The 27,907-nt window shown below is 47.9% G+C and overlaps 2 protein-coding genes across 3 annotated transcripts; both read right to left on the minus strand.

Annotated features, from left to right (window-relative positions):
* Positions 1-25,295, minus strand: UBE2D2 (ubiquitin conjugating enzyme E2 D2). Of its 2 annotated transcripts, none has more exons than XM_053990712.1 (7): positions 24,803-25,295; positions 16,069-16,132; positions 12,448-12,479; positions 12,279-12,356; positions 12,090-12,195; positions 2,440-2,533; positions 1-886 (listed from the first exon to the last, which is right to left on the minus strand). In XM_053990712.1, exons 1-7 carry the CDS (start codon positions 24,824-24,826, stop codon positions 841-843), a joined length of 444 nt encoding a protein of 147 aa, XP_053846687.1. In that variant the 5' UTR covers positions 24,827-25,295; the 3' UTR covers positions 1-840. The 2 variants fall into 2 exon arrangements, with proteins under 2 accessions (XP_053846687.1, XP_053846688.1); XM_053990713.1 differs by lacking the exon at positions 24,803-25,295 and adding an exon at positions 24,055-24,162.
* LOC128815081 (basic proline-rich protein-like) lies at positions 25,288-26,684 on the minus strand. Its single transcript, XM_053991477.1, has 3 exons — positions 26,624-26,684; positions 26,083-26,312; positions 25,288-25,884 (listed from the first exon to the last, which is right to left on the minus strand). The coding sequence occupies exons 1-3, from the start codon at positions 26,682-26,684 to the stop codon at positions 25,288-25,290; spliced, it is 888 nt and encodes a 295-aa protein (XP_053847452.1).
* Between the last annotated feature and the right edge of the window lie 1,223 nt (positions 26,685-27,907).

Here is a 27,907-nt window from a genome sequence, read left to right on the forward strand (position 1 = left end):
TTATATGTAATGACTGTAGTAATCAGTTTATTACACAGATTAATTCATTCTTGAACGTACAAGCTCCAGGGGAGCAGTTGGGTCTTTAAATACACACAAGTTTTCTGTCATATGGATTTTTTTTTTTTTTACCCTTACATCCAGAAAGACCTAAGCAGTTAAAAAACTTAAGAAAATAAGAGCTATTAGCTAGGTATTAACTGAGAAACCACATACAAACCAAAAAAAGTATGAAGGGAGGGAGAGAGTTGAAACAAATCAACATCACTTGATGCACTAATAGCTCCAATCCATTTAAATGGTGACCGGTTAAACTTAGACCTTAAACACAGGATGTGGGTACAGTTTCTCATTGGTCATAACATTTACCTAAGGTGTAGGTCCTTCAGAATAAAATGAATACAGAAACAGCTTCAAGTTCTTCACCTTGCTTTTCATAACTGTTATGAGTTTAAAAGGATTCCACTTAAAATCCTTCGTGGATCAGCAACACTGTCCCTAGAAAATCTGAAACCCACCAGAACTCTCCCCATTCCCATTTGATTTCCCAATTTAACTCAGCAAGGAATGCTTTTAGGCTCACAAAGTTATGACTGAAGAACCAGCTTTTCACACACACACTTCTCTGCTAGGAGTCAATGTTGGTACGGGGAAATACAGTATTTCTAGTTTGTTGTTCCAAGTATGTACAACACGCAGCACTGCTGTATCAGGTAAACATGTGCACAGGGGAAGATGAGGCGTGGGCTCATAGAAAGCAGTCAAATGGAAATCAAAAGGACTTTCTCTTTCAGAGTTCCCCTATCTTTATTTGTAGAGGTTATCCAATAATTTCTTTAATTACATCGCATACTTCTGAGTCCATTCTCGAGCTATTCTGTTGTACCTGTATGTATAAAAAGAGGATTTATTTAACATGGCATCTGCACAGTATTTCAGCTCCAGTACTCTAGTCTACACATGGCCTGAAATCACAGTACTATCATCAGTTTATAAAATCTAAGAGCAAAATTAAACATTAAGTAAACAGGGGAAACAAGAAAGCCCACAGTGCTTCATGGAAAAGAAGTACTTGGTCATATTTACAACAGGGATATGAGATCTTTGTGATTGGAGACACAAAATGGAGCTGGAACAGGGCTGAGGGGAAAGGATTTTCAGGAAGGCTTTATCTGTGCCTCCCCCAGCCCCATCTGCTGTGTCCCTGGGGAAACTCTTACTGTAAGGTTTCACTTGGCCATTCTGGAAAATAGATTAACATGTTCCCCCATCTCCTGCTTCCCTGCAAAGTTACGCCCAGTACCTGCCATCAACTCATCTGCTAAACCCCAAGAGCCTGAGTTCTTCCTATACATTTCCCTATTTTGATGACTGTCAGGACACAATGATTTGTCCATCAGGATCTTTTTATTCTAAAGGCACAATATAATTCAATTCCCAAGAAATATGTCGCTTTTGCACCCAAGTACTCTTCACAGCCAGAGGAAGCTCAGGATACTTGTTTAAACAAAGCAGTTGTGTGATTAACTGCACTGCTGAAAGCTTCTCTCTGACAACAGAAGGCAAGTTGTTCATGTTCTACAGAATTTGTATAGTAAGACACAGCCTGAAGTTTCCTATAGTTATGTACACCAAGTTGGTTTGGTGTTGGAATTTAGTCTGTAGACAATGTTATTTAGCTTAAACAATCTGACAATCCACTCATAACTAACTCTCTCCTTCATATCACTGCTCAGAGATGACCCAAGGAGCAAGTCCTTCTGTTTAAACCCAAAATTTATTTCCCTATTTTTGTAAAAAAAAAAGGAATGATTTCTGCACACTTAAAAGTGCAGATGATCATTGTTGATTGTGTCTCCAAATATGTGCTGCTGGTCTTGCAGCTCTCAAAACCAGGATGCATAAACTTCTCTAGCACTGCTCCTCAAGTATGCAGCAGAGAAGCAAATCTGTGGACTATTTTCCTTTCCCTGCTCAGGTCTGGAAGGGAATTAGTGAGGTAGGAAGTGTTTACAACACTAAACTGTTAAAGTGCTTGTTAGCACTGAAATTTCTCTATGCTTGCTGCAGAGTCCTCCTGCCCCACTTCTACATGACTGGTTCTTCCCTGGTGTTGTAGAGTGAAGGTAAATCAGGGAGTTTATTTCTTTGTATGACTCCAGATGCAGAGCTGCCATGGAATATTCTCCCGTTGGAGTAACTTGCTCTCCCTCTGGTGGTTATATGGGATTAAAGCAGCTCAGGCAGTGGCACTGTAAAGATCCCAGGGAAAAAAAAAAAAAACAAAACAAAACAAATCTCTAAGAAGAGCACAGAGCTGTGATTTGCCTTTTTTCACCCTCACTCTTTTCCAATAAGCAGTTCCTCTCAGTTCCCCTTTACTGTGTAAGTGTGGATTCTGCCCTGTCAAATCCCATGGGCTTTGGCTTCCATACTCACTTTTCTCTATCTGTTTTGTAGATCCGTGCAATCTCAGGCACTAAAGGATCATCTGGATTGGGATCACACAACAGAGAACAGATGGACAAAAGTACTAAGGAGAGAAAAGAGACACTGAATTAGTTCCAGGACAGCTGAGGACACCTGCACCAGTCAGCCCATGCACTTCCTTCCCCTCCAGCCAGTAGCATCAGCAGCATTTAAGTTTGCCAGGAGCACCAATCCCATGTAATTCAGCTGAGTGATTTTGAACAAGCTCCTTTTACCAGTGAACTACACAACTTTTCACAATCACAGTATCACAGTGAGTAACCTCCTGGATAGGTCTATCCAGCAGCAGCCTTAAATCACAAGGCAGAAGTGTTCTGCCTGAGCCTGGTACCTGAGAGTCCTCTGGGAAAACATCCTTGCTTTTGCACCTGAAATTCAACTGTTCCCTAAAGCAGCCACCTCACTGTTGGATGACTTGGAGAAGCATTAATCAAAAGCCAAACAGCAGACAAGTCCAGCTGAAATGAAGGAAGCAAGGGCTGTTCACAGCTACTTAAGAATCACAGAATGGTTTGGGATGGGAGGGACCTTGAAGCTCAACTTGTTCAACCCCCTGCCATGGGCAGGGGCACCTTCTACCAGGTTGCTCCAAGCCCCATCCAACCTGGCCCTGAAGATCTGTTTAAAAATAAGCTGGTCTTGCAGTGAATTGAAAGGCTTAATTATTTTCCAAGCATAAGGAAAGCAGAGATGGATTTAGTGTAGAACAGCATCCAAAGTGACCCAAGAATGCCCAGCTCCTTGCACTTCTGTTGATCACAGGACCCTCGAATTCGGGTGTTTCACTATAAATACATGGTGTACATATCCCAGAAGGCACATCCTGCTCGGCAGAGTGACAACCCTCATCCATACAAGGAGCCAGGACACTGCTGCAAAGCCACAAATAGCACATGGGCATTCCTACACTCACTGCAGAGGAGAAGGGAGGAGAAGGCAGGAAGTTATAAGCAAACATATTGGGACAACACTACACCAGGCATGGCAGGGACATCCTGCCCCACTCCTGAAAATGCCAAACATTCCCTTCTCTCAGCCTGTTTGGATCAAACACTGCCACTCCATATGTCCCTTCACCAATTGCAGCAAAGCAGTTGTCACAGTGCAGCCTCCAAGCAAGGTGCAGATGACAAGAGTGAGGAGTTTGAAGACACTAACACGAATCTGCTCCAACTTCCATCACTTGCAGGAGGCAGAGCTATCTATGAAAAATGAAAGGAGACAGCATGCAGCCCACAAAAACAACAAAGACATTAAGATAGGTTAAAAGAGGGCCACAAAACAGATCACAGAATGGCTTGGCTTGGAAGGCCCTTCAAAGTCCATCTCATTCCACCCCCCCTGCCATGGGCAGGAACACCTTCCACTAGCCCAGGATGCTCCAAGCTCTGTCCAACACAGCCTTGGACACTTCCAGGGATGGGGCAGCCACAGCTGCTCTGGACAACATGTGCCAGGGCCTTACCACACTCCAGAGAGAAGCTGGAAACAGGTCTGATATTCAGCTTTTTTTCAAGTGGGACAAGAATGAAAGCTTCCCTTAGATCTGAACTGCACAAGTTGCTCAGTGTTGTGAACACCAAGAACCCACAAACCCACTTAGTTCAGTTTTCCCACCTGTTTCTGTAGACCCTTCACTAAGGAATTATCAATTCCCAGTTCAAAGCTTCTAAAACAAGTTTGGTAATCAACCAGTCTTGGTTTGGGAGAACATATTTCTGCTTCTAGAAAAAGGAGCAAACCTCTTCTCCTTTTTCCCAGTTTTTCGCAGTGCACTTGTGAGAGTTAAGAGCTGAATGATTCTCCACCATCACCTGACACAGAGCCCATTTACTGAGCTCCCTCTCAGCTCAGAGTGTGCAGGAGGTCTGCAGAAGCCACTGCTGCTGCGCTGCTGTCCCTCAGCAAGGCAGCACAGATCCAGCACCAGCTCTTCTCCCCCTATAAATCAAGCAAAGCCTGTTAGTTATCAGTGTTAGTTATCAGTGGGAACATCTCTGCCACCTCACACTGCTCAGAGTAGTTTGAAAAGAGCTGTTCCTCCAGCAATTTTGCTGTAGCTCACTTCTTTCTGTCTGACTCCATTGCTCTGGTCACTGAAGTTTCTTCAGCAGTAGGATGAGCAAGGCAGCTCCAATCTGTCCTCTGACTTCACCAGAAGACACAGGAAATCCAATCAAAGTTTTCTGGTCAACTGTTCTAACTACTCCCTCAAGTTTTATCTTATCACAGTCCTTTAAAAACCCAAGGACTTTTTTGAACACAGTGGCTCAGCCTTCATCAGCAGAACCACACTGCAGGTCTGTGCACTGCTCTCTGCCCACCCTCACACCCCTTTTCCTAACACTCAGCAGTTCACTTTTCAGTATCACTCCAAAAACCCTGAATAAAAATGGACACAATCATTTGGCTTCAAGCTGCACTGCTACATTCAGCTGCTTTGATTTATTTTTCTAAGTATTCATAATTCCAAATTATTCTCATTACACTCACTCTTGCTGGTGACTTCACATCATTCCCCTTTTATCTGTACAGCCTCAGAAAAAAAAATTAACTAAACTGGTTTAATTTTAATGTCCTGCTGAACCCAGATATTTGTCCAAAATCAATTCTGCAAGTTTCTCCCAAGGGTTTCCACTAGAACACTGCACATGCACGTGTTTTAGACCAACATACAGAAAAATCCCTTGGAAAAGGCACCACCTCAAAGTTTCAAGTGCAAGGGTAAAGGGGAAGCAACCCTTACGAATGTCAGCTGTGTATCAGAGTTCTTTGATGATCAGAGTAATGAGTTAAACCAACACCAGGAATAAGAGACTCACCAGGCCACCTCCCTCTGCAATGAAGTATTAGTGCAAAGAATTCCACAGCAAAGCCTTGACATTTTCTAGTCAAATGACTACATTACCATCAGACAATAAAAAGAGAATTCCCAAAAAATTCTGGAACCACAGATCAGGTTGAATAATTACACAAGGCAGGTAAGTGACACTTCACACCTGAACATCCTGCATGGCCACGGGCAAAGCATTATCAGCTTGACAGAATCCCTTCAAGTCTCTCACTGGCAGGGATGTACCTCAAGTGTGCACTCTGTATTCAAGTCTGGATTTTTCTCAGTAATAGCAAAATAAATTTTACTTGCCATTGACTCAAGGGATTCATCCCTTGAAATAACTCTGTACAGAATTATTTCTCATAACTCTTAGCTGTCAGAGCTGTCCAGCCACTAAGCAACTTAAACCACTGTCACTTTTAAGCTCCTTTTCACTCAAAAATTGGTTTCGCTTTGTTTTATTTCACCAACCAGGCAGTCTACTGACCTCCAACCCTTCAACTACACTCCCCATCCATCTCTGCAGACAACAGATACAATTTACTCTTCTGTGTGCTTCCTGCTGCCATGGACTAGCACAGACTCCTCAACACCAAGGAGCAGGGAGAACCAAACTCATCAAGCAGAAGGGCTGCTAACAAAGTGCTTCTAGAAAATGGGCTCAGCTTCCCCACAGAGCAATGACAGAAATGCATTCTCATCAGGCACAATGATCACTGAACACTTAAGACTGCTTGAGTAACATGCAAAATAAGGCCCAGTGTGTAACACTGCACAACTAATATCCAGGTACCCTCTGCCAGACTTTCCTTTACAAAGCATGTAACACTGAAATTCAGGGGCAATCTCTCCAGGCAGCTCCTCTGTGCAGAAAATCGTGCCACTGACAGCTTGTCAGCAAGACCAGCTCCAGTTCCCCACTGCACAATCCACTTCAGCAGCTGCTCTCGCACCACCAAGGTCAGTCCACCACCCTCGATGGGCAACTGCCCCTTCCTGGTTCTGCCCCACCTCAGACTGAGCAGAGGTGGATGCAAAATCCATAGGTAAAGTTCATGGCAGGGTTTCCTCTGCTATGAAGCAGCTCAGCCATTAGTCAGGACAATCCACGAGGTCAGTTCTCCACATGTCCTTCCAGCACTAGCCAAATGAGCAGTGCAGAGCCCAATTTAAAGCCCATCTGGCTACTAGAACATCCAAACTTAGGTGTGTTAAAAGTTCCTGGAATTCAGAGGTGAAGACACTCTTAAAAGCAGCTGATCCTCATCTTCCAAAACACAAATCCCAAATCATTCACTTCGTCTGCAAAGCCTGACTGGTCTAATATCCACCACTCCAGCCATCCCCTTGCCACAGGGCACCAAGCACTACAAATCCTGCTGTTTAAGTCTAGCTGGAATTCCAAACTTGCTCCAGTAAAGCACTCATCCATGGGGCACTTCAGAGTAAGGAAAAGCAGCTGAGGAGCCATGGAATCTCCAGCTGAATTCACAGAAGGGAGATAAATGGCACTTATTTTTCCAAGGTAATGAGCTAGCCAGAAGAAACAGCTGGTGTGTTCTGATCCAACTGCTGTTTGGTGCAGTTACTGCTCTCCAAAAGGAGCAAATTTAGAATCCATCTAGGAGTAAAGGTCCACCTCTAAGCAGACACAGAGACTGCACCAACAAAATGTTTGTTACAGTACTAAGAAGGTGCTGAGATGGCTGCTCTGCATGCCAGGCTGTCAGGACAGCAGGATGACACTCAGCTCTCCACCCTGGCTGGAGTCACACTGGAGTGTCAGGACCACCTGATCATGGAAAAGCTCAGGCAGTGACACAGAGCAGTTGGATAAAACAGGGAAGCATCAATCCCTGGCCATCATGAATTCACAGCAAAGGCAACAGCCCACCCCACCTGCTCTGTCCTGGGTGAATGACAAACACTGGGCCAGGGCTCTGGCAGACAGTGCTGTGCTTCTGGCCCAGCCCAGTTTCTGAGTGTAAAAGTAACCATTTGTCAGCTCAGGTTTGACTGAGCCTGGTATGCTGGAAGACACCTCTGCCAGCAGAAATGGGACATGTCATGCTGCTGAGGAATTCTTATTCCATTCTGAAGGGTTTTTCCAGCTGTCCTGCTTCTCTCACCAGCAAGGGCTCCTTTGTTCATCATCAGCCTGGCATCCTACACATCAGGCTTCACTGCTACTCCCATCTCTATGCCTCAAAATCAGGAAAAAACCTGACTCCTGTAAGGAGCATTCTCCTACACAATCACTGTTTTTGAGTTTCAGGCCCCAAACCCTTGTAACTTGAGATGTGTTGTCAAAGCTTTATCAGTACTGACAGATGTTCAGCCTGCAGCATTCAACACTGGAAACAGCACTGACCAACAGGTTCAAATGCCTGGCTCCTGATTGTGAACAGGAAAGATGCATCAAAATAAATGATTGATTTAAATCCTATTTCTTAACCGCAACCCCATTTCCAACTCCTCCAGCCATCTTCCCCAGCCTTACAGGAAGTGTACCTTTAAATCTGAGCAGTTTAAACTTCTGCCTTCAGAGCAACTTGCATTCCTGCTAAGTCAGTTCAACAATTTCTGGTGACAAAAGAAGAAAAGTTAAGCATTGCCCAGTGTATCACAGATGGCTGAAGTTGGAAGGGACCTCTGGAGATCATCTTGTCTCAAGCAGAGCCACCTAAGACAGGCTGCCCATGACAATGTCCAGGGGCTTTGGAGTATCTCTAAGGTGGGACAGCCCACAGCCTCCCAGGAGCTCAGCATCCTCACTGTAAAACTACAACATCTGTTTCCTGTTGATCAGAGAGCCTCCCGTGCTTCAGCTTGTGCCCACTGCCTCTTGTCCTGTCACTGGGCACCACTGAAAAGTCTGGCTCTGTCATCTCCACATCCTCCCTTCAAGTATTTACAGACACTGATAAGATCCCCCTGAACCTCCTCTTCTCCAGGCTGAACAGTCCCAGCTCTCAGCCTGTCCTCAGAAGGGGAGATGCTCCAGTCCCTCCATGGCATTCCTGGCCCATTCTGGGCTCTCTCCAGTACATCCACACTTTCCTTGGCTGGGGAGCCACACTGGACACATGCTCCAGGCACAGCTTTGTCAGCACCCAACAGAGGGAAAGGATCACAGCCCTGCTGGCACCACCCCTCCTAGTACAGCCTTCTCTGGAGCAAGGACAGCTCCTGGGAAGCTGCACAAGTGGCCCAGTTACAGTTGTGAGAGTTGAAACAAAAATGGGCATTTCCCTCAGAACCCAAACTCAGCACAGCTGGAGAGACTGACCCATGTTCTGTGACAAAGCCATCCATAGTTATGTGGGTAAAGCTACAATGGGCAAACTAAAAGCCAAGATGATCAGAACCCAACATCCAGATTTTGAAAATGGCACTGTGAATGTCCAATTCAATCTCTCAATATTATTACTTCCAGCAAGTCTTAGTGAAGTGATTCATGAAGAGCAACACCACAGAAAATCCCCACTGCACCAGGCATGGAAGTCTGGACAGTGGGAGCTGAAGTCTTGCATGAATGAGGCTGAGGTTACTCACTGACCTTCCCAGGCAGGGCACTCCAGCACATTCACACAGGCTCCACCATTTATTCCTTACAAAACATGGGGAGAAGTGGGACAAGACAGCAGATTAGTCCAACCTTTACTGCAGAAGTGCTTTAGTTCAGGATTAACTCTTGCACAGGCACTTGCCAAATTCAAGAGAAAGTGTGTTTCCCCCCAAAAAATGGCTGAGAATAGCTGTAATAATGTTAAAACACTTCATATTCTCTTGTTTCAGGCAACAGGGATTCTTATTTATGCAGACTTGGAGATAATGTTTTTAATTTAAGCCTACGCATTCTGCTTAAGCCTTGGAGTTCAAATTACCCACCACGGTGTGGTTAAGACTGTATTTTGAGATTATTTATTCTCCAGTATGTATTCTTGAGGGAACACTGAGTTCAGAATTACTAATATAAGCAAGTCAGCTGTTGTACTGAGACAGTCACTGCTGTTCTCCTGAGTTTTAACAATTGTAGGAGGGACAGAACAAAACCCCAAAATGCCAATCACTTCCATCATAACCACAATTTTTATTAAATTGCTTACAGAGGGCTGGCTCCAGAGTGTGAGGAGCAAAGATCCCTACCTTTACCACTGAACTGGAATGATTAAGTAGCACTGGTATGATTTTTCAGTCTTTCCACCAAAAAGTGGCACTTCTAACCCACAGGAAGTCACTGCACACCCCCTTCCCCTCTCTCCTTGCAGGTTAAGGTGAAAAACATCTTCATGTACCACACAGTAACTGAGAGCATAACAGTGAGCTGCTGACAGTGCTGCCTCCCAGCTGCCTCAGGAGGAAGCTGTGCATGATAAGCTCTTTCCTACAAGGACTGTTTCTACTCTTCCAGATTTCTCAATCAGTAGGAAGTATATTTTTTCATAGCTGTGCTCTAAGTTATCTGCTTACAGATTTTAAATTCAAACAGCTTGCTCCCAGTAGCATCCAATTTAAAGGGCGGCACAATTTAGGAAATAATCTTAGAAATCTACACTACAAATAATAAATTGATGCTTTGGAAGAGGTGTTATTGCTGAATGTTTTAAGTCTTATTATTCACCCCAAATTACCTAATCCAACTATTTTTCTTGCTAACAACACATTCATTCTTTGATAAGGCTGATCAGTTATTACAAGGCTGAAACATCCCTAAAGTCTGTCACAACACACTCTAATCTGACTGAACACAAGATTTCAACCCCAAAAGATTCAAGTTGCCTTTGTGGACATTATTTCCATTTGTTCATGATGGGAATGCTTCTCCTAAGTATCAGCTCTCTGCTTCTGAAGTCTGCCTTTTGACAGGGCATCCCTGTGATTCTGAAGAAAGTATTCCTATAAAGTCACCCCTAGGAATTTGCTTTGTTGTTTTAATTCCTTCAGTAAATGTAGCCCAAGGGAGCTGGGACAAGGTTTTCTCCCAGGTTAGAGCAGTGTGGATGTTGGGCTGTGTGCAGCAGAGTGTAGGCATTCAACTGAACTGCTCAGCAATGAGAAGAGATCAGCACTACAGAGCCCCCTAAACCCAGGAGGGAGAGGGGCACTGGAAGGGGCAGGTGGCACAGAACAGCCACCCTGATCCCATGGCTTATTCCAGCTGAGTCACAAGGATATAGCTGGAAAAGGATATGAAAAAGAGAGTTTAAAGCAGAACACAGAGGGAGATTGAGATGTTAAAGCATATTGCAAATGTATTTGGGCAGTAAAACTAACACTAGGATGTATTTTCTGAGTGATTAAATGTGACAGCCACTAATAGGCAGTTCACTGCCACCCTGGACCAGCCTCTTAAATTCTTGCCCCATCTTCTCCCAATTGTCCTAATTCCAGTCTATCTTCCAGTATTTTCAATCATGCTGTCTATTACCCCACCACCCATCTGGTCACTTCAGACTCCCTAAAACAATACAGCATTTTCTCCAGTAAAGCAGGAATTAAATCAAACCAGACCAGACACCAGTGCTTGGGGCTAATTTGGTGCTTCTAAGAGCAGCCAGTACTGACTGAGAGCACTTGTAAGGAAACTGCAGCAACCTGACAAATCATTTTTTCTTCACTGACACCATTTTTTCAGCTCTTTCAAGACTTTAAGTCTTGTGCCCAAGCAGATTCACTTCTGACAAGAGACAAGGAGATATTGTTTTGCCTTTCCATCTGCTTCTGCAAATGCCTTTAGCTGGACAGAGAAGGTGGGAACTTCTGTGGGTTCAGGGAAAGGCAAACAGTGACGATGTCCAAGGGATGTATCAGGATCACCTGTCTGAACCAGAAAGTGCCTGGGAACATCACATGTGGTTGGAGAGAAGCACAGGCAACAGGAGAGCCTCAGAGCAGGGACACTGTGAAGGACAATGTAATCAATGTGACAACTGCAGCATTTGATTACAAGGACAGTGTGAAGCTACAGAACAGAAGGGTCAAGACACGATCATGCACGGGGTAGACTCCAAATATTCCTAAATAGCCATGGCTAGGCCTACAAACTTGATCCACAGTTTGTAAATCTACAGTTTCAACAGCCAAAAAAAAAAATCCAGCCTGTGTCTTTTTTCAAGATGTTTAAAGCCCCCTATTTATATTAAACATGAATACTGCTTTACCAAGCAAAGGCTGAATTCCAGTGACCCACAAGCTAACACAGTTCACAGGGACCAAGATGCTATTAGCTAATTATTTTAGATTGCTCAAGCTAGGCAAGTTTTAAACCATGTTTCAGTAGTTTACACCATTGGAAGTTCTGTTAAAAAATTACCAACATGGAGTTCTGATGCTCCCTTGAAAGAGAAATTGTTTTTAATATGACAAAGAATTAGCAACTTCACTGTTTTTTAAGAGCCAGAGCTGCTCCCTTACATATTTTACTCTGGGCATATCTTGAACATTAAACTCTTCCATTGTTTTATTTTATATATATCTATTTTCAGTTGAAGTGTTCTGAGGTCAGGTGCAGGAGTATGTACTCAGTGTAGCAAGACTTATCTGATCCACTGGCAAAGCTGAGGAGTCTCCCTGTGGCCACAGGGAAGCTGGATGTCCTGAGCATCCCATGCTCAGGAATTGGCTGCAAGCTCCATGTAGAGTCACAGGACAGAAGCAGTGACCACAGAAATGGTGGATTCCAGCAGGAATGCAGCAGCTTTTACATCCCAAATCAGTACTTCATTTTAGCAGAGCAAAATGAAATAAGCATTGCAGGTACCTTTTGAAATAGTTAGTGCTGGGGACCACTGTGATCGTAGAATATCGAGACAAATGCTGCCATTACTGTTAATATTTGGATGATAGATTCTTGTTGTAAATGCAACCTGCAGAAGAGGGAAAATTTCAGTGTAGGCTCACAAATATACATCACATGGTAACAGATAGATTTATGGCAGAAGCCACTCACCTTAGGTGGTTTGAAGGGATAATCTGTCGGGAAGTGAATTGTCAAGAAAAATACTCCACCTTGATAGGGACTGTCATTCTGTTAATGAAAAAGAATCATTGCAGCTTGAGGAGTTCCTACAGGACCACCAGTCATTAAAAGCCATGAACATCAATTCTCTCATACTTACTGGTCCCATTATTGTAGCTTGCCAATGGAACACTGAAAAAGAGAGAGAGATTTACTTCAGTTTGGAGAAGCTCAAGTAATGCTCTACTTTCTTCCAGACACAGCAGCACAGAAAAGAGAAGTCTATTTTAAAAACAAAGCCTTCTGAAAGGCTGCAGGGAAGAGCGAGCTAAGGAATTAAAGAGAGACAGAGCAAAGCACTCGATACACTGCAGTCCTCACCCCAGGACTGCTGTGGTACCACACATGTGCCCTGCAAAAAATCCTATTACAATAAAAACCCACATAGTTCTAGGCAACTTTTCAGGCTCAAAATTGTGAGTTTAAACTTCATCATTTCTAATGAATCAGCACCCACGACTGCCCCCTTTGAGCCAGCTACAGCAAAGCTCCAGCATGAACTCACACCTGCTCTCCTACTCAGACCTGTGACACATGGAAGGGAAGGCCAGGCTCTGTGTGAACCACACTTACAGAGATGACCTAAATCAGTGGGGTCCTCACAACATTTAAGCATCATCTCCACAGAGGCCTCAAGATTTCACTAAAGCAGCAGAAAGAAATGTCCAAAGAGAATGCAGGAATGATAGTCTGCCCCATACTGGGAGCAGGATGTGCCAGGACACACTTCAGGTTAAATGGACAGAAGTTAATCCTCCTTTGTATGCATCTGCCCAAGAGAACTTTCACCTGGTCACAGAGGATTTGTGAAGAATGTTGCTGTGCTGGAAAGGAAAACAGTAAAAGCTGATAGTCTGTAGGAGGCACATTGGGTTCCTGTGTCTCCACAGGCTTCAGTTCCTGTACAAAGAGCACCAGCCTAGGAAATTATTTGTGAATTAAGACTATGGAAGCTTCCCTCAGCATAGATGTCACCTACACAGCACCTTCAGAACTGGGGAGTTGTAGATGATGGCAGCTGTTTCAAGGGAAGTCATCAAGACAGGAGATGAAGCCACGTGGAAGTGTCTGTGCCTCACTGGCACCTGGTGTCCACAGCTGTCAGGAAGACCTGGGCCAAAAGCAGGAGTGGCACTACCTGTTCTCATCTAGCACGAGCAGTTTTTAATTATACGTGGTACAGGCATTACAGCTCAGAATGATCTCATACAAGGAAGGAGGAAAAAAGAGTGGGAGTAGCTCTGCAAGGCCAGGGGAGAAGAGTGTTGGGTTGGAACAGGTTTGTTTTAATCTACTCCTACATTTCTACAGGAATGTGTAACTTTCTATACACTTCAGCACTGCTGAGTAGCTCAGGAATGATTCAGAAAGATCTTAGCAGCTCATTTTTTCCTTTTAGAAAGGATACCTGAGCTTAAGAGTTCTCATCTCTAACAGAGAGAGAGGATTTCACTACTTAAATATTCACTTTCTCAGGAGCCTGGCTTTGAGAAACTCTACATTCAATGAAGAATTAGGAAACCAAGACAGCAGCTCACATGTAGCATTCACCCATCTTCAAGGGGTTCAAACAGTTTCTTCCCAGGAGCTCCCTGTCACCTGCAGCAGGACAGGGAGAAACATGGAGGAGAGGACAAAGGGGCAGCAGAAATTCCACAGGAGACTGCAGACAATCTCAACAAAACCAGTAAAAATCTCACAGATCCTGATGAGATTCACTCTGATTGCTCTGCAGAGGCACCACTGGAAAGGGAACCTCAAATAATCCATGATTTCCTTAAACTCAACAAAACCCCAGAAATAAAAACATATCCACAGGCAATCTCAACTTTTTGAAAGCTACAAGGAAGGTTTGTATTTCCTCCCACTCAATGCCCACCCCAGACCTGGATGCTTGTTTAACCTAAGCTTTTAATCCTGGTAACATCCAGGACAAGTCTGGTGAATGCAGAGATGGATTTGTCATGCAGAGCTTATTCCAATTGATTCTTTCCTTTGCAATCAGCCAAACAGAGGTATTTACAAAAGCAGGGGGCTGTTGGCTTTCAGCAGGTAAGCACAGATACATGTTTGGAAAAGGCTAAGCCACTGGAAGCATACCAACATCATCCAGTCCCCAGCACATTTCCAAAACACAGGCCAGAGGTGGGTGGAAGAAAGCTAAAACTACATTGCCAAGAAAATCCCATTCCTACAGTTCACAAGGCAGGAACAGCCCTTTACTTTCTGAGGTTCATGAACCCCAGGGATGAGAAGCTTATAGCTGGGGACAGTTTGTATCAGCTGGAACAGCCACAGGACAGCACCGTGCAAGCACAGCATGTCCTGAACTCTGGGAAATGTCGCTCCGACAAGGCAGCTGCAGCAGACCTGGAGCACAGGGACCTGGGAGAAGGCACCTTTCTGTTGCTGCCACTGCTATCCACTTACACACATCCAAATTGTGGCTCTCAAGAACAAAAGTCTTTCATTAGAGGTCTTTCAGAAAGGTGGCACCAGGAAAACTGAATAGTATTTTAAAACTTTCTGTATCAGTAGTAACTTTCCATTCTCAGCCTTCACCAACTTCTGTTACCACCTCCTCTGCCAGACAATCGTCATCACCTTTGATAAGGCTTTGGAAAACACAAAGTAGTTTATCATGGCACAAATCACACTTGCTAATTTAAAGGACTAAAAGCCTCTGACTGACTCTCCATCTTAGTAATTTCTTGTCTATGAAACTACAAACCTCTTTGAAATACTATTTGGAAAGCAGAACTAGGTTGTGAAGTAATTACTGCTAAACACCCTCAAAACCAAGCTGGGCTTCCACTCATTTGAAAGAGCTGCTAAACAGGAACATTCCCACTAACTTCAGTATTTTCACCCTCAGGTTTCAGGTTTTTCACCCTCAGAAATGTAGCCCTACATTTCTACAGGAATGTGTAACTTTCTGTACGCTTCAGCACTGCTGAATAGCTCAGAAATTACTCAGAAAGATCTTGGCAGCATTTTTTCATTTTAGAAAGGATACCTGAGCTTAGAGCTCTCAGCACAGAGAAGGAGGGTTTCCCTGCTTCACTCTCCCCTCTCTCAGGAGCCTGGATGCTTTGCTGACATCACTTGTCAGACCACACTGCACAGCAAATTCAGTGTGTGCTCTTTGGGGGCATTGCAGTCACAGCTGCCGAGGGTTCTCAAGGAGCCTTTTCCACTGTCACAGCTGCTACAGGAAAGAGCGTGAGCACAGAACAGAGCAACAAGTCCCAGTCACTCCCCAGGTGAACAGACTTGAACAGGAAGGCCAAGAAGATTGTCTGAGGCTGTCCCTTACACAGGACCTGGCAGGGCATGCTGATCTGAGCAGTTTTCAGACACCATGTATTGTTTAGATATCCGAGTTCAGAAGGCTGTGGGCAGCTGCTTGCTGGTTTGACCACAGATCTGAGGTTTTCTAACACCACCCCCCAGGAGAATTCCAGAACAGTTAATTTAAAAGGCATAATTTAAGATGTGCATTGAGTTGCCCAATCAATAGAGTGGGAATAACACCACTGGCACACAAGGAATGTGTAAGAGATACAGAAGATCAGCAAATTTAAGATCAGGAGGTGGAGTATTATCTAGTACTCTAAAAGAAACAGAAGGATTCTCCCTGCTGAGGACCTGGACATCCCATTTCAGAAGGAAAAGGAAAAATGTAGGAGAGGTCAGGTGCTTGCTGAGAGCAGATACTTACTGTCATCCCCAACAGGCCCTGCTGAACACTGTGCTGGAGGATCACGTGCCAGGTCGTTCAACTCCTAAAAAACAGGAAGAGTTTGTTTCACTTGATTTCAAAAACAACCATGTCATTGCTCAAAGGCTGCTAGAGGCACTCTGGCAGCACCACAGAACTAATAACCAGGACTCTGGAAAGTAAAGTTGTATCTTAAACCCAGGAGACACACGTGGCACAGGCCGCAGTGACCTGTCCAGGCTCCAGAGCCCTGAGTCACAGCAATCCTCTCATCACAGGGGTTGTCAGGACTGCCTGCACTGGTCCCAAGCATTACCAAGGTACTGTATCTTCCACCAGCCCCGGGTCACAGAGAGATAAGATGGCCTCAATCCAACAACTCTCAGTATCAGCCTTATTTTATTCCCTCAATTGTAACAGTTCCAGTGCTGCTCCAGCTACAGTGATCCAGTTTATCACCTCCACAGCCAGCCTGCAGCACACACAGCTCCCATAACCTGGGGCTGTTCCACCTCCACACGTACACATCAGTGACCATGGGTGGAATGGAATATAACACAAGGCCTTCCATGCCCAGACGTGTCATTGAAACCCCCCACTTCTTCAGTGGCCATGCCAGTCAAATTCTCCTCTGAAGAAATCCTATTAGGAGTCTGAACAGGGTGAGTAACTCGCAATACACATGAACTACACTATTTTGCTTCAATTTGAAGCAAAATTCCAGCACAGTTCAGAGAGTTACTGTTACCAGTAATTCACATCAGCCATTTGTTTAGGATGTGGATATTTGGTGGGAAGTGCTAACAGAATTAAACTTTAAAGTCAAACTTTACCTGATCCATTTCTGGTTCAGTCACTGACCTGCTTTACATGATAGGCCTGAACATATTACCATTTTTCTCTGTGAACTCAGTCTAGAAGGCTGAACACACACCAGATAAGGATTACAACTATTATCTCGTGCTCAGGAAACACTCCCATGCTGTCCCTGGTCCACTGTGTGTTCAGCTTTTCACCTCCCAGAACAGTCCAAACTGGAACCTCCATACCAGGCTTTTGGCAGACAAAACACGTAAGTACAATGATTAAGACAAGCTGATTGCAGGAATGGAAGAAAATTTGCCATTTAATGGCCTTTTGTTATTTACAGGCAGTGATTAAGCTTTTGAACAGATGATCTCTGGGAGTTCCAGCTTCAACTTCCCAGGAACTGGGAGGCCACCACAAACCAAACCCACAAGACACAAATGCTGCCTCACATCAAACACGTACATCTCTGGATTTTCCCCTCCAGATGCAGTGCCCCAGAAAACTTCAGAGGCCCTGACACACACATGAGTTTGGGTTTTGCCCTCAGCAGCTTCCAGCCTCTATAGAGCCCTGCTGGAAGCCTCCTTGACTTGCCACCAGACTATGGAAGCTTTTCAAGTGCTCCTGCTGGGCTTTTTCCACTTGCTGTTCAGTATGGACGTGAACAGGAAGAGACACTGAGCACGCAGCACCTGCTGAAGAGCCTTCTCCCTCCTGGAGATGGAGAGAGCATCACCAAGTGTCCTCTGAAGGCACAAAGCCCTTTGGAGTTGCTTCAGCACCCTGAACCACCAGGAGAGCACAGGAACATGCAGAAACCTACACACACCTTCCTCAGGGCCAGTCTAGTCATGGCTACAAAGAATGAACTGAGTCTACACACAACAGGCATGAAAACTTTAAAACAGCAATGTATCTACTCTTTCTAAAGGTGTATGGAATACAGTCCACTTCCAAACAGTACTGGACTGTGATTTTCTGGAAAAAACTATTTAATGCTATTGTATTCAAAACCCCAAACACACAACTAAAAAAAAAATACTCTTTCTTTCTCATCCCATTTTATGCATCAATACTACACATCCACAAGACTCAGAAGGTACAACTGCAAGAACTCATGTTTTCCATGCATGACCACAACCCAGCGTGGATGATGTATATGAACACACAACATGCACCTTCTCTGCTGTAAAAGGGAAATCGTTACAAACATGAGCTTGGGCACACATTCTACCAGTTAGCAGAATACACAGCTCCAGAGCTGCCCTGACACTCCCCCTATATCCTGCTGCCCAAATGCACCAACCACTTCAAACTGCACATAACAGAGGGACCACAAGGTAAGTTCCCAAGAGACACAGTGGCAGCAGTGAAGTTCAGGAGCTTCTCATCAAAATACTATTTCATTCTCTACATATTCAGTTCCAGGGAGATTTCTGAGTTTTCTGAAGCCCTGGGTATTATCTCAGTAGAAAGTGATGACTTACAACAACCACTTGTACCACTTGTCTCAGTGACAAGGTGGCATTTCAAGTTCTGCTCCATAAATTCACAGAGTGAAACATCACAGATTAAAAGGTCTATGTAAAAGCCAATGTGTAAGTTCCTTGTGCTTAAAAAAGTATTGCACCAACTCTCAATTCAAGCCCCTGTAGCACAAAAATTCACAAATTTTATAGAACAGCTTGGAGAACAGTTCAGCTCCTCCCCTTCACCCTTCAAGGCTCCTCTGGAGTGCAGGCACCAGCTGCTTCTGCCTACAGGAGAGGCAAACACACCCCTGGATTTCCTGGCAGGGCACAGATAAGCCCTTTAACGTGGTGTGCCATTTCCTTCCAGGTGCTCTAAGACTCCCACTACACCTGCAGAGCCGAGTTTAGGAACAGGAAAGGAGCAGCTCACGACTGGTAGCACAGGTAGCACACATGGGAGCACCCACAGCTGCTGCACAGAGCCAGGCACCTGTCCCAGAGGCTGCTGTGCCTTTTGCAGGCTCCTGTGCAACTCCTGAGGTATCACGAGCACGACACCAGACCCAGCGAGGTCTTGGCTTCCAGCTGTTGCTGAGGGACTCTGAGAACCAGCTGGTTTCTGTAACTCAGAACAAATGACTGGAGTTCCCATAAAACTGGAACTCATAACACATGGGGGATTCAGTTACAGTTTGGTATCACCTACAACCTGAATGTACTGGATCCCAAGTTGCAAGGCCCACTGTTTTTCCCTGTGATCCAGGAAGTCTTGCTGGTCCATGATCAAAACTGACCTTGACCACATATTAAACCAAAACCTGAAGAAAGCCATAGCAGTTTCCACTCCAGACAGTTTTTGATCCCTAAGCACATGCAGATTTTGCTTCAGGAATTCACAAGCAGCCTTTAGATCAAGTTCCAGTTTGAGTTACTCAGCTCCCAGGGCTGCCTCACCCTGAGCTGGCTTTCCAGCCAAAGACATCTTACAGAATTTAAAGTTTCTGCCATCTCCCCTAAGCAAAATATCCCAGGGGCTGGGCCCTACCATTAACCTGACCCATCTCACAACTCTTAATGAGTCCCTCAGCAAAAATGAGGAAGTGGAAGAACACCACAAAGCAAGGTACAAGGTGTCCTGCCTAAAGGCCAAGTTGAACAAAACTACTACCATTAAATCCACACAGGAGATACCCTAAAAGCTATAAAAATCTCAGAAGAAAATGACATTTAGGCTCCAAAACCCAATTTAATCGTGCTTTTACATTTCCAACAAACCAATCCCTACTCAGGGGTTCCAGGAAAGCATTTTAAGGAAGATGGAACATGCTTATACCACATATCCCCAATTGTGCTTCCCAACTCATGAAAGGCATCAGCTGCCAGGGAGGCCTTGAGGCTCACAGGCAAACCAGTGCCACCAGCCTTGCTCAGCCCCACACCACCCTCATCCCAACCCTCTTCCTGTTCTATTTCCCAGGAGCTGCTACAGTGCCTTTAAAACATACCTCACTGCAGGCATCCACAAAGTGCACAAGAAGCTTTCAAAAAAACTCAAGCACAAATTGTTTAAGTCTTATAAGTTTAACCCTGCACATGTTTCAAGTTATAATTATCAACTCCAAAGACATTTGTTAGCAAAGTTCCAATTTACTCCTCTAGACAAAAATCCCTCCCCAGTCTAAAACACTCCTGGTAAAACCTGCTCTGGTAAAAAGATAAGACTAGTTTTCAGGATTAAGTTAATGCTAATACAGCCTTCAGTAAGAATAACCAACATAACTGGCAACATCAAAAAACCAATCAGGCAAGTAAAAAGCTAGCATGCTTTTTTTTTTTTTTTAAAACAAGCCAGCTCCAGCAATTTTACTAAGCCTTGGTATACAGCAGAGCTCCTCAAATCCACTCCAACACACTATATGTATTCCTCTGGATTATCCAAAGTCCTCTTAGCTTGAACTCCATGGGCTTTCCACTCTGCTCCAGTCTGAGCTGCTTTCACATTGTACTTTACTGAGAGACCACATTAGCTTGATTATAAACCTAATTTCTGCCTCAGGTTGCTGCTGTAAGTGAAATAAGCTTTTCATTTGCCTTTAGCAAGTTTATTTGCCTGAAGCCCCTGAACCCTTCAGCAACAGGCAGTGTAGGGAGATGTTACAAAATCCTGACTTACGTAACCAATAAGGAACTCCTAGCCACTTTAGCCATGAATTGATCCCAGCTCCCAACAGAGTAAAGCCAAGCAAAGGGAAATGAGGGCCAAAGTCGAATTGATCATACCCTGCCTCACCTGAGGGCCACGACACAGAGGAGCTGCCAGCTCCCTGTGCAGGGCCAGCAGGGTGGGAAGAGCCTGTGCACCTTCCCTGGGCCAGCAGCACCTCCCTGCCAGGTGCCAGTGCCTCTATCCAGAGGCACTTCCCTCAGCTCTGCTCTCCAGCTGCCCCGCAGCACTGGGCAGGAGGCAGCGTCACACACATGCACCAAGAGACCAACAATACCCTACAGTGTCCATAGGTGCTCTCCTACCCACAGGACTGTCATTCCAGAGTATCTGCCACTACAATTCACAGAAGCATTTTAAGCCTGTCGACATAAACTGCTTTTGCAATGCTTGAAGCTGTTCAGATCCCCCAACTCTGACTCCTCACAAGACTCTGCAAAAGTCAGAAGGCAAGTGAGCAGCATGAGAAGTCATGAAACACAGAATAGCCAAAGTACATATTATAAACAAGCTCTGATGTAACTGTCACCTTTCCTTTTTATTTTTTTTTCAAAGCCTGAACAGGAAGAAGACCAAAGCAATGTGTAACTTCCTCCTGGTGTAGAATCTGAGTATCAAAACACCTCTCTAGCTAACAGAAGCTGCAGCAGCATTCTCTGTACACAAGCTCTCCAACACAGATGGGCTGCTCTGGCAGCTCCACGCACGCAGCGAGAGGCCCAGCGGAAGAACCCAGTTGCTCCCACTGGCTGCTGTACAGAACCGGCAGCACAGAAATAACACCAGGTCTGCTCAGCACAGGTAGCACAAAGACAACTCTGACCACCAAGGCTGGTCTGCACCTTGGGTGTCCTCACACATCCCACCCACAGGCACTGCTTTGGGCAGAAGTGATGCCTAAGCACCTCTGGACTGCAGGATATAGCAAGTACTATCCCCCCCCTTCCACAGCTACAAAGGAACAGCACTATGGAATTCAGTTTAGCTACCTGGTTTTTGTGCCTATACATTATAAGCAGTAGTAATCCCCAATTCCTCTGCTACAGAAAGTGTTTTACTTGAGCAGGGCTCGAGCACAGCTGCTGCTTTCCCTTCCCCCTCACCCGCCGATCACACAGGGGAACCCTGAAAGACAATGAGCTAACCTTTTCCTTGCTTTCCCATTCAAAGAACTCCAAACGGTGCCCTAGTTATCCAGTTATAGGTATTGCATTCCCTAAAGATAAGCAACACAGATGGGGATGTGGCTGAATCCGAAGGGTTTCAGTTTAAACCTTAAAATGGAAGGCCCTCCTGTACATCCATCCCATCCTGCCCTTGGATTGCCTCACACTGCTTTTCTTATAAAATATATCTAGAATAAAATAAACCATTTTTACATATATATAAAAATGCCAATTCAATTACTGTACTTCAGTGCTACCCCCAAGGACTCCGCCTGGCAGTATTGCTTACACCCCAAACACTTCTCACAAGACAAGATTTCAAGTTTCAGATCCATGATCCAATAAAAGCACCTAAACAAGAATTTGGAGCCGCACTGCCCGAAATACTGCGGTGAGTAACACAGGCAGCAATGTGAGAGCAGGTCTCACCCAGCCTGAGCTCTTTTGGAGCATCTGCTTAGAGAACAGCTGCTGCTGTGTGCACACATGTTACCCCAGCTCGAGCCTCTGCACAATCCCAAGAGCAACTGTGCCACCAGTGACAGAGTGGGACAGACCCTGCAGGTTCCTGTGCTGCCTCACACACCAGCAACAACACTGCTTGTTCTGCCCCTCTCCCAGCCCAGCTGAGTTCAACACACAAGAGGCTATTTCAGGTAACACTGTATCAAACCTTCACTCTTGGGATTTTCTCCTTTCCAAGTTCTCAGCGCTGTTATCGGAGGATACAAAAATTTTGACAAAACCCTCATAGAAAGCCTTTGTGGTTTTCAGTAAAAACTCCAACTGCCAAGAGCAAGAGCCAGTGGCCAGACTGAGCTGTGCACACTGATATACCATGACTGATAACACCCTTAAAAAAAAAAGCCAAAGCAGCAGTTTTCTCTGCCATCATGTCTCTGTGCTCAAGTCCACTGGGATTATTCCTACTCAATCCACATTCTGTAGGCTCCTGCCACAAGCTGCAGCAGCAAAGGTCAGAAACTGGCTGTCCCCTCGTTATCCTGACGGGGATGGCCACCACACACTCCCAGAGACCACAACAACCCTGAGATGATGATAGGAGCGCTCTCCACGGGGTTTAAAATAGCCAGAGCGTAAACAGCCAGCCATGATTACTGAAGCAGTTACACTGAGACACCCACAGCAACTCCGAGTGCTCCTTCCAGCCCATCCAACTTCCAAAGCATCTGGGCTGCTACAACAGGCAGATTTATCTCCCTTCCCATACACTGTTTTGTGGAAATGCTGCCTCCAGCCCCATCAGCTCCCTCTCCTCCACAGCCACTGCACTCACTCCACAGAAACTCTATTTGCAGAGCTCATACAAAACTGCTTTGCTGATGCTCTTGCCAGTTCCCAAGGCTTTGAAGAGTCTCATACCCCTACACAGTCCCCATTATCTCTCAGGGTTCTTTACTCTTGAAAAGCAGCATGAAGAGTCAGTCCACAAGCACCCAATGTTAACAAAGGCTCCACACACCCAGCTTTTCTCCTGTCACAAACCAGCCTGGAAATGCAAGTGCTCCCAGAATGTTGGCTCCTGACCCTCAGCATGCACTGAACTACAACCAAGCAGCTTTCCTGAGTTACCTGACACAAGATTCACCCTCCCCACAATAGCCCTGAACTGCTGTATGTGCCCAGCCCCCCACAGCCACATTTACCCTATTCAGCATCCACTGCTGTGTCTCCCAAGCCTATGAACCCACTGCCAAGGAGTAAAGAGCTCTTCCAAAGCACCTGTGAGCCCACAAACACTGTGGAACAGTCCCCACAATGCCTTGAGGACCACTAAAGTAAGGGACAGAACACTGCAGAGAAGCAAGACTCAGCTGGAACACAACTTCCTTATGTAACTCACTAATGGATCCACAGCTGGAAAATCCAACAGTCTAAAACCATACTCCAAACACCTCCCTTCCCAGGGCTACCTATTTCATAAGCATAAGGAAGGCTTCAAGCTCTCTTCCATTTTCTTCTCCACCTGAGCTTTAACCTTATCAGTAGGACACATGAAGCTTCACAAAGCCTCCAAGGTAACCTACAACCAAAGCAGAGACGTTAACACAGACCCAACACTACACACCAAACCGAACAGGGCTAGAGAATGAGCTGTGAGGTAGTGGGTTTACAGCTGGTTCTAGATATAAAATAATTTACATAGTGATCAAGAGGAGAAACACTATGGAAGGGCTGTTTCCTACACCTGAACCTTGTACAGATTCCAAACTGACAGCTACACATTTTGCAGGGAAAAGGACACAAACTCCCTGCCTGAGTCACCAAGGTAATACAAGTGGACTGCAATTACCGTCGAGGGTTTTTTTTCCTGTTAAAAGACACTGATGATCAAGCAAACACTGGCCTAAGATGGCAATGGACCGGGCGGCAGTGTTTTTGCAAAAAGCCAGGACATGGAGCACGGCACAGCTCCCGCTCCAGGAGAAGGCAAGCTCGTAGCTTTCCCTACGAGCCTGCGGGATGACTCAGGCTGTAGAACAGCGCTGGCTCCATTAAAAGAGCAAAGCACACTACTGTGTGACAGGTTTACAGGCTCCACTGCCCGACGCCGCGATCCTGGTCGCTGCTGGAGGAGGCAGAGGAGCCCTTGGACACGGGGGCTCCGAGACGAGCCACGCCGGAACTTGCAGCGCGGGCCACGCTGCGCTCCTCGGGGCGCCTTCCTCCGGCCGGGCCGAGCCGCCGCGGAGCCGCAGCAGCTGCCGGGGCCGCCGCCGCCGCCTCCGGCCCGGCCCCGCCGCCGGCGCCCCCTCGCGGCCCCGGCCCGGGGGCCACGTTGCTCCGGAGGGGCCCGGCCGCGGTGCAGCCCCGCGGGCAGGCCCGGCCTGGCCCCCCTCGAACAAAGCGGCCGCGGCCCCCGGGAGCGGCCCCTGCGCGGCCGCCCGGCCCGAGCCCCGCGGGGGGGGAACCCGGGCGGGCCCGGCCCGGCACGGCCTGCCCGCCCCCCCCACTGCAGGCCCGGGGCCGTGCCGGGTTATATAAGGCGAGCGGGCCGGGGGGAGCGGGGCCGTGCGGGGCCGGGCCGGTTCGGCCCTTACCTTGTGGATTCTCTTCAGCGCCATTGTGTGCGCGAGGCGGCGGCAGGAGGGGCGCGGGCGGAGGGAGGGGGCGGCCCGCGGGACTATTTGCGAGGGGAGGGGGGGAGGAGGAGGAGCGCGGAGGTGGCGGCTGCGCAGGGAGGGGACGGGGAGGGACGAAGCGAGCGGAGGGGCGGGAGGGGACCGGGGCCCCCCGGGGCGGCGGGGCCGGGGCCTGGCCGGTGTCGGGCGGTGGCGGCCGCGGGCTCAGCGTTTCCGCAGCTCCTCCGTTCCCTCCGCCGCCACCGCTTTATGCGCTGCCTCCGCGCCGTCCGCAGCGGATCACTCCGCCCCGCCGCCGCTGCCCCCGGGCACCGCTCCGGTTCCCGGGGCGGAGACACCGCCGTGGCGGGGAGGGGAAGGAAGGGAAGGGAGAGGCCAGGGCAGGAGCGGCGGGAGGAGGAGGAGGAGCGGGAGGGGGAGGAGAGGGCGGGGAGCAGCGGGGACTATTTGTCGTGCCGGCCGCCGTGCAGAACTCTCCAGAAGGGGGAGGGGGAGCGCGCGGAAGGATACGGCGTCTTGCGCGCGCGAGGCGGTGCGTGACGCCACAGCGCGTTTTCTCGCGAGAAGACGGGACGGGAAGAAGTCCCGGCCGAGCCGGGCCTGAGGCCGCGGGACCGCACGGGCCTGAGGGAGGGACCGGGACCGGCCTGAGGGGACAGGGACCGGCCTGAGGGAACAGGGACCGGCCTGAGGGGACCGGGATCGGCCTGGGGGGACCGGGACCGGCCTGAGGGGACCGGACAGGCCTGAGGGGATAGGGATCGGCCTGAGGGGACCGGGATCGGCCTGAGGGAACAGGGATCGGCCTGAGGGGACCGGGATCGGCCTGAGGGAACAGGGATCGGCCTGAGGGGACCGGGACCGGCCTGAGGGGACAGGGATCGGCCTGAGGGGACCGGGATCGGCCTGGGGGGACCGGGACCGGCCTGAGGGGACAGGGATCGGCCTGAGGGGACCGGGATCGGCCTGGGGGGACCGGACAGGCCTGAGGGGACCGGGATCGGCCTGAGGGGACCGGGACCGGCCTGAGGGGACCGGGACTGGCCTGAGGGGACAGGGATCGGCCTGAGGGGACCGGGATCGGCCTGAGGGGACCGGACTGGCCTGAGGGGACAGGGATCGGCCTGAGGGGACCGGGATCGGTCTGAGGGGACTGGACCGGCCTGAGGGGACAGGGATCGGCCTGAGGGGACAGGGATCGGCCTGAGGGGACAGGGATCGGTCTGAGGGGACCGGACCGGCCTGAGACCCCGCCAGCCCCGGCGGGAGTTCTCCACCCCCGGCCCCTTGTGGAGCTGTCGCACTCCTCGCCCCCCGGGTCGTTGCCCGGCCCCAGCGCGGAGGCCCCGAGGCCCTGTCCCGGGCAGGCCGGGAGCGCGCTGGGGCCTGGCAGAGCCCTCCTGGAGCACTTGAGTGGCCGCAGGGGTAACTGGCGTGTCCTCATCCAGCCTGTGGGCCGTCGGTGGCCCTGGGAAGCACAATTCACGTTAAATGGCACTGAAAGCACCGCTGGTGTCACGGTGTCCCTGCTCCTTCCCGTGCCCAGGAGGGGTTGAGGGTCCCTGGTGCTGCCTCTGGGCCATGGTGGGCTGTTCTCATGCTGACTTTGCTGCCAGCCTTCTGTGAGACTTCAGCATTTCTGGAGGCTGTAGCGCAGAATTTATTTTGAATTACTTAATTCTCCATTTTGTTACAGAGAAAATAAACCAAAAATGAATAAAAGTGGCTCTCTGGGTGGATTTCTTTTTGTTGGTGTTTTTTCCAAGTACTTTGGTTTACTTTGTGACTCCCTGCTCTTCTTTCTTTCCCTTTCATTTCGGGCACGCCTTGATTGCCACATTCCGGACAGCCCTGCACCGCTCATTGATCCAATGACAGGCAACCCACCCTTTGTCCTGGCACAGCACTGGAAAGGCTCGAACACTAATCCCAAGCAGTCCTGGCTCTTAAAGCCAGTCCTGGGTTGGGGTAAAACTGCTTTTCTTCCAGCGTTTTCTGCTTTCCCTTTGTGCAGCCCAGCCAATGCCTGCCTGCCGCGGCTGGAAGTGACATCACAGGTTCCTTTTCTGGGAGATGCTCCTGTGCTCCCTGAGGGCAGCACAGCCCCTCGCTCGAACCTGGCCCGGGTTCAGCGCACAACAGGCTTCCCACCCCCTGGGAATATCTCTGGAACCTTTTGCTGTTTCTGGGGCGGTTTTCCAAGTACCCTCAGCTCTAAGGACTTCAGTCAGCCAAGGTGAAAGTGACCTTTCTCTAGCATTCACAGGAGAAGTGTTGGATTTTGTCCGCAGGAGGAGAGAGAAGAGCGGTTTGGTTGTGGTTCTAGTACCAGGGATAATGATGATCTGCTGTTTGCTGCAGCTGGATGGAAACTGCTCCACGAGATAAGAAACAGAAGCAGGAAAGTCATTTTCATCATGTTATTTCACAAGGTAAGAGCCGGGACACCCAGGGATGGCATTTCATAGAGTCTCAGTCACAGGCTGGCTTGGGTTGGACGAGATGTTAAAGATCATCCCAGTTCCTACCCGGGGCAGGGACACCTTGCACTACCCCAGCGTGCTCCGAGCCCTGTCCAGCCTGGCCTGGGACACTTCCCGGGATCCAGGGGCAGCCCCAGCTTTTCACACCCCCTCGCAGCATTTGAGGAGATCCCACCTGCAGCTCCCTCCCTTCTGTCTCCCAGGGCCAGAGCTGCTCCTGCAGCCCCTGTGGGTGTGGCTGTCCCCAAACTGGGACACTGCTGTGCCCTGAGCTCCTAAGGGATCTACTGAGGGAGCTGCTGTCTGCACCTGCCAGCACCGTCCCATGCCAACATCTGCTCCCAAACACCCGAGCACCACTGCAGGAGTTCTCTGAGCCCTGCCTTGTCCTCAGATGACTCCTGTCTCCATGTGCCTTTCCTTCATCTCCCTCTGATGGGCTCTGCTCTGCAGGGTCAAGTTGCAGTACTGTATTAGGGGGAAAAAACTCTGGAAGGGCTTAGGGAAAGGCACAAGGATTTAAAGGAATAGAAACTTCCCAGCCAAGCTGGTTAAATTTAAGCTAGTTATTCCAGGCTTT

This window comes from Vidua macroura, chromosome 15 (genome assembly GCF_024509145.1).
Source record: "Vidua macroura isolate BioBank_ID:100142 chromosome 15, ASM2450914v1, whole genome shotgun sequence".
NCBI lineage: Eukaryota > Metazoa > Chordata > Aves > Passeriformes > Viduidae > Vidua > Vidua macroura.

What these genes read in the sequence shown, in the direction of transcription:
- UBE2D2 (XM_053990712.1), bottom strand. Translation starts at nt 24,826, where the DNA reads ATGGCGCTGAAGAGAATCCACAAG. An exon ending in AGGGCCTGTTGGGGATGACA is followed by an intron (nt 12,480 to 16,068) that starts GTAAGTATCTGC and finishes TCTCTTTTTCAG; the next exon opens with TGTTCCATTGGCAAGCTACA. An exon ending in ATCCCTTCAAACCACCTAAG is followed by an intron (nt 12,196 to 12,278) that starts GTGAGTGGCTTC and finishes CCTCTTCTGCAG; the next exon opens with GTTGCATTTACAACAAGAAT.
- LOC128815081 (XM_053991477.1), bottom strand. Translation starts at nt 26,684, where the DNA reads ATGTGGCAATCAAGGCGTGCCCGAAATGAAAGGGAAAGAAAGAAGAGC. An exon ending in GAAGAGCAGGGAGTCACAAA is followed by an intron (nt 26,313 to 26,623) that starts GTAAACCAAAGT and finishes TGTGCTTCCCAG; the next exon opens with GGCCACCGACGGCCCACAGG. An exon ending in GCTGGCGGGGTCTCAGGCCG is followed by an intron (nt 25,885 to 26,082) that starts GTCCGGTCCCCT and finishes CCCTCAGGCCAG; the next exon opens with TCCCGGTCCCCTCAGGCCGG.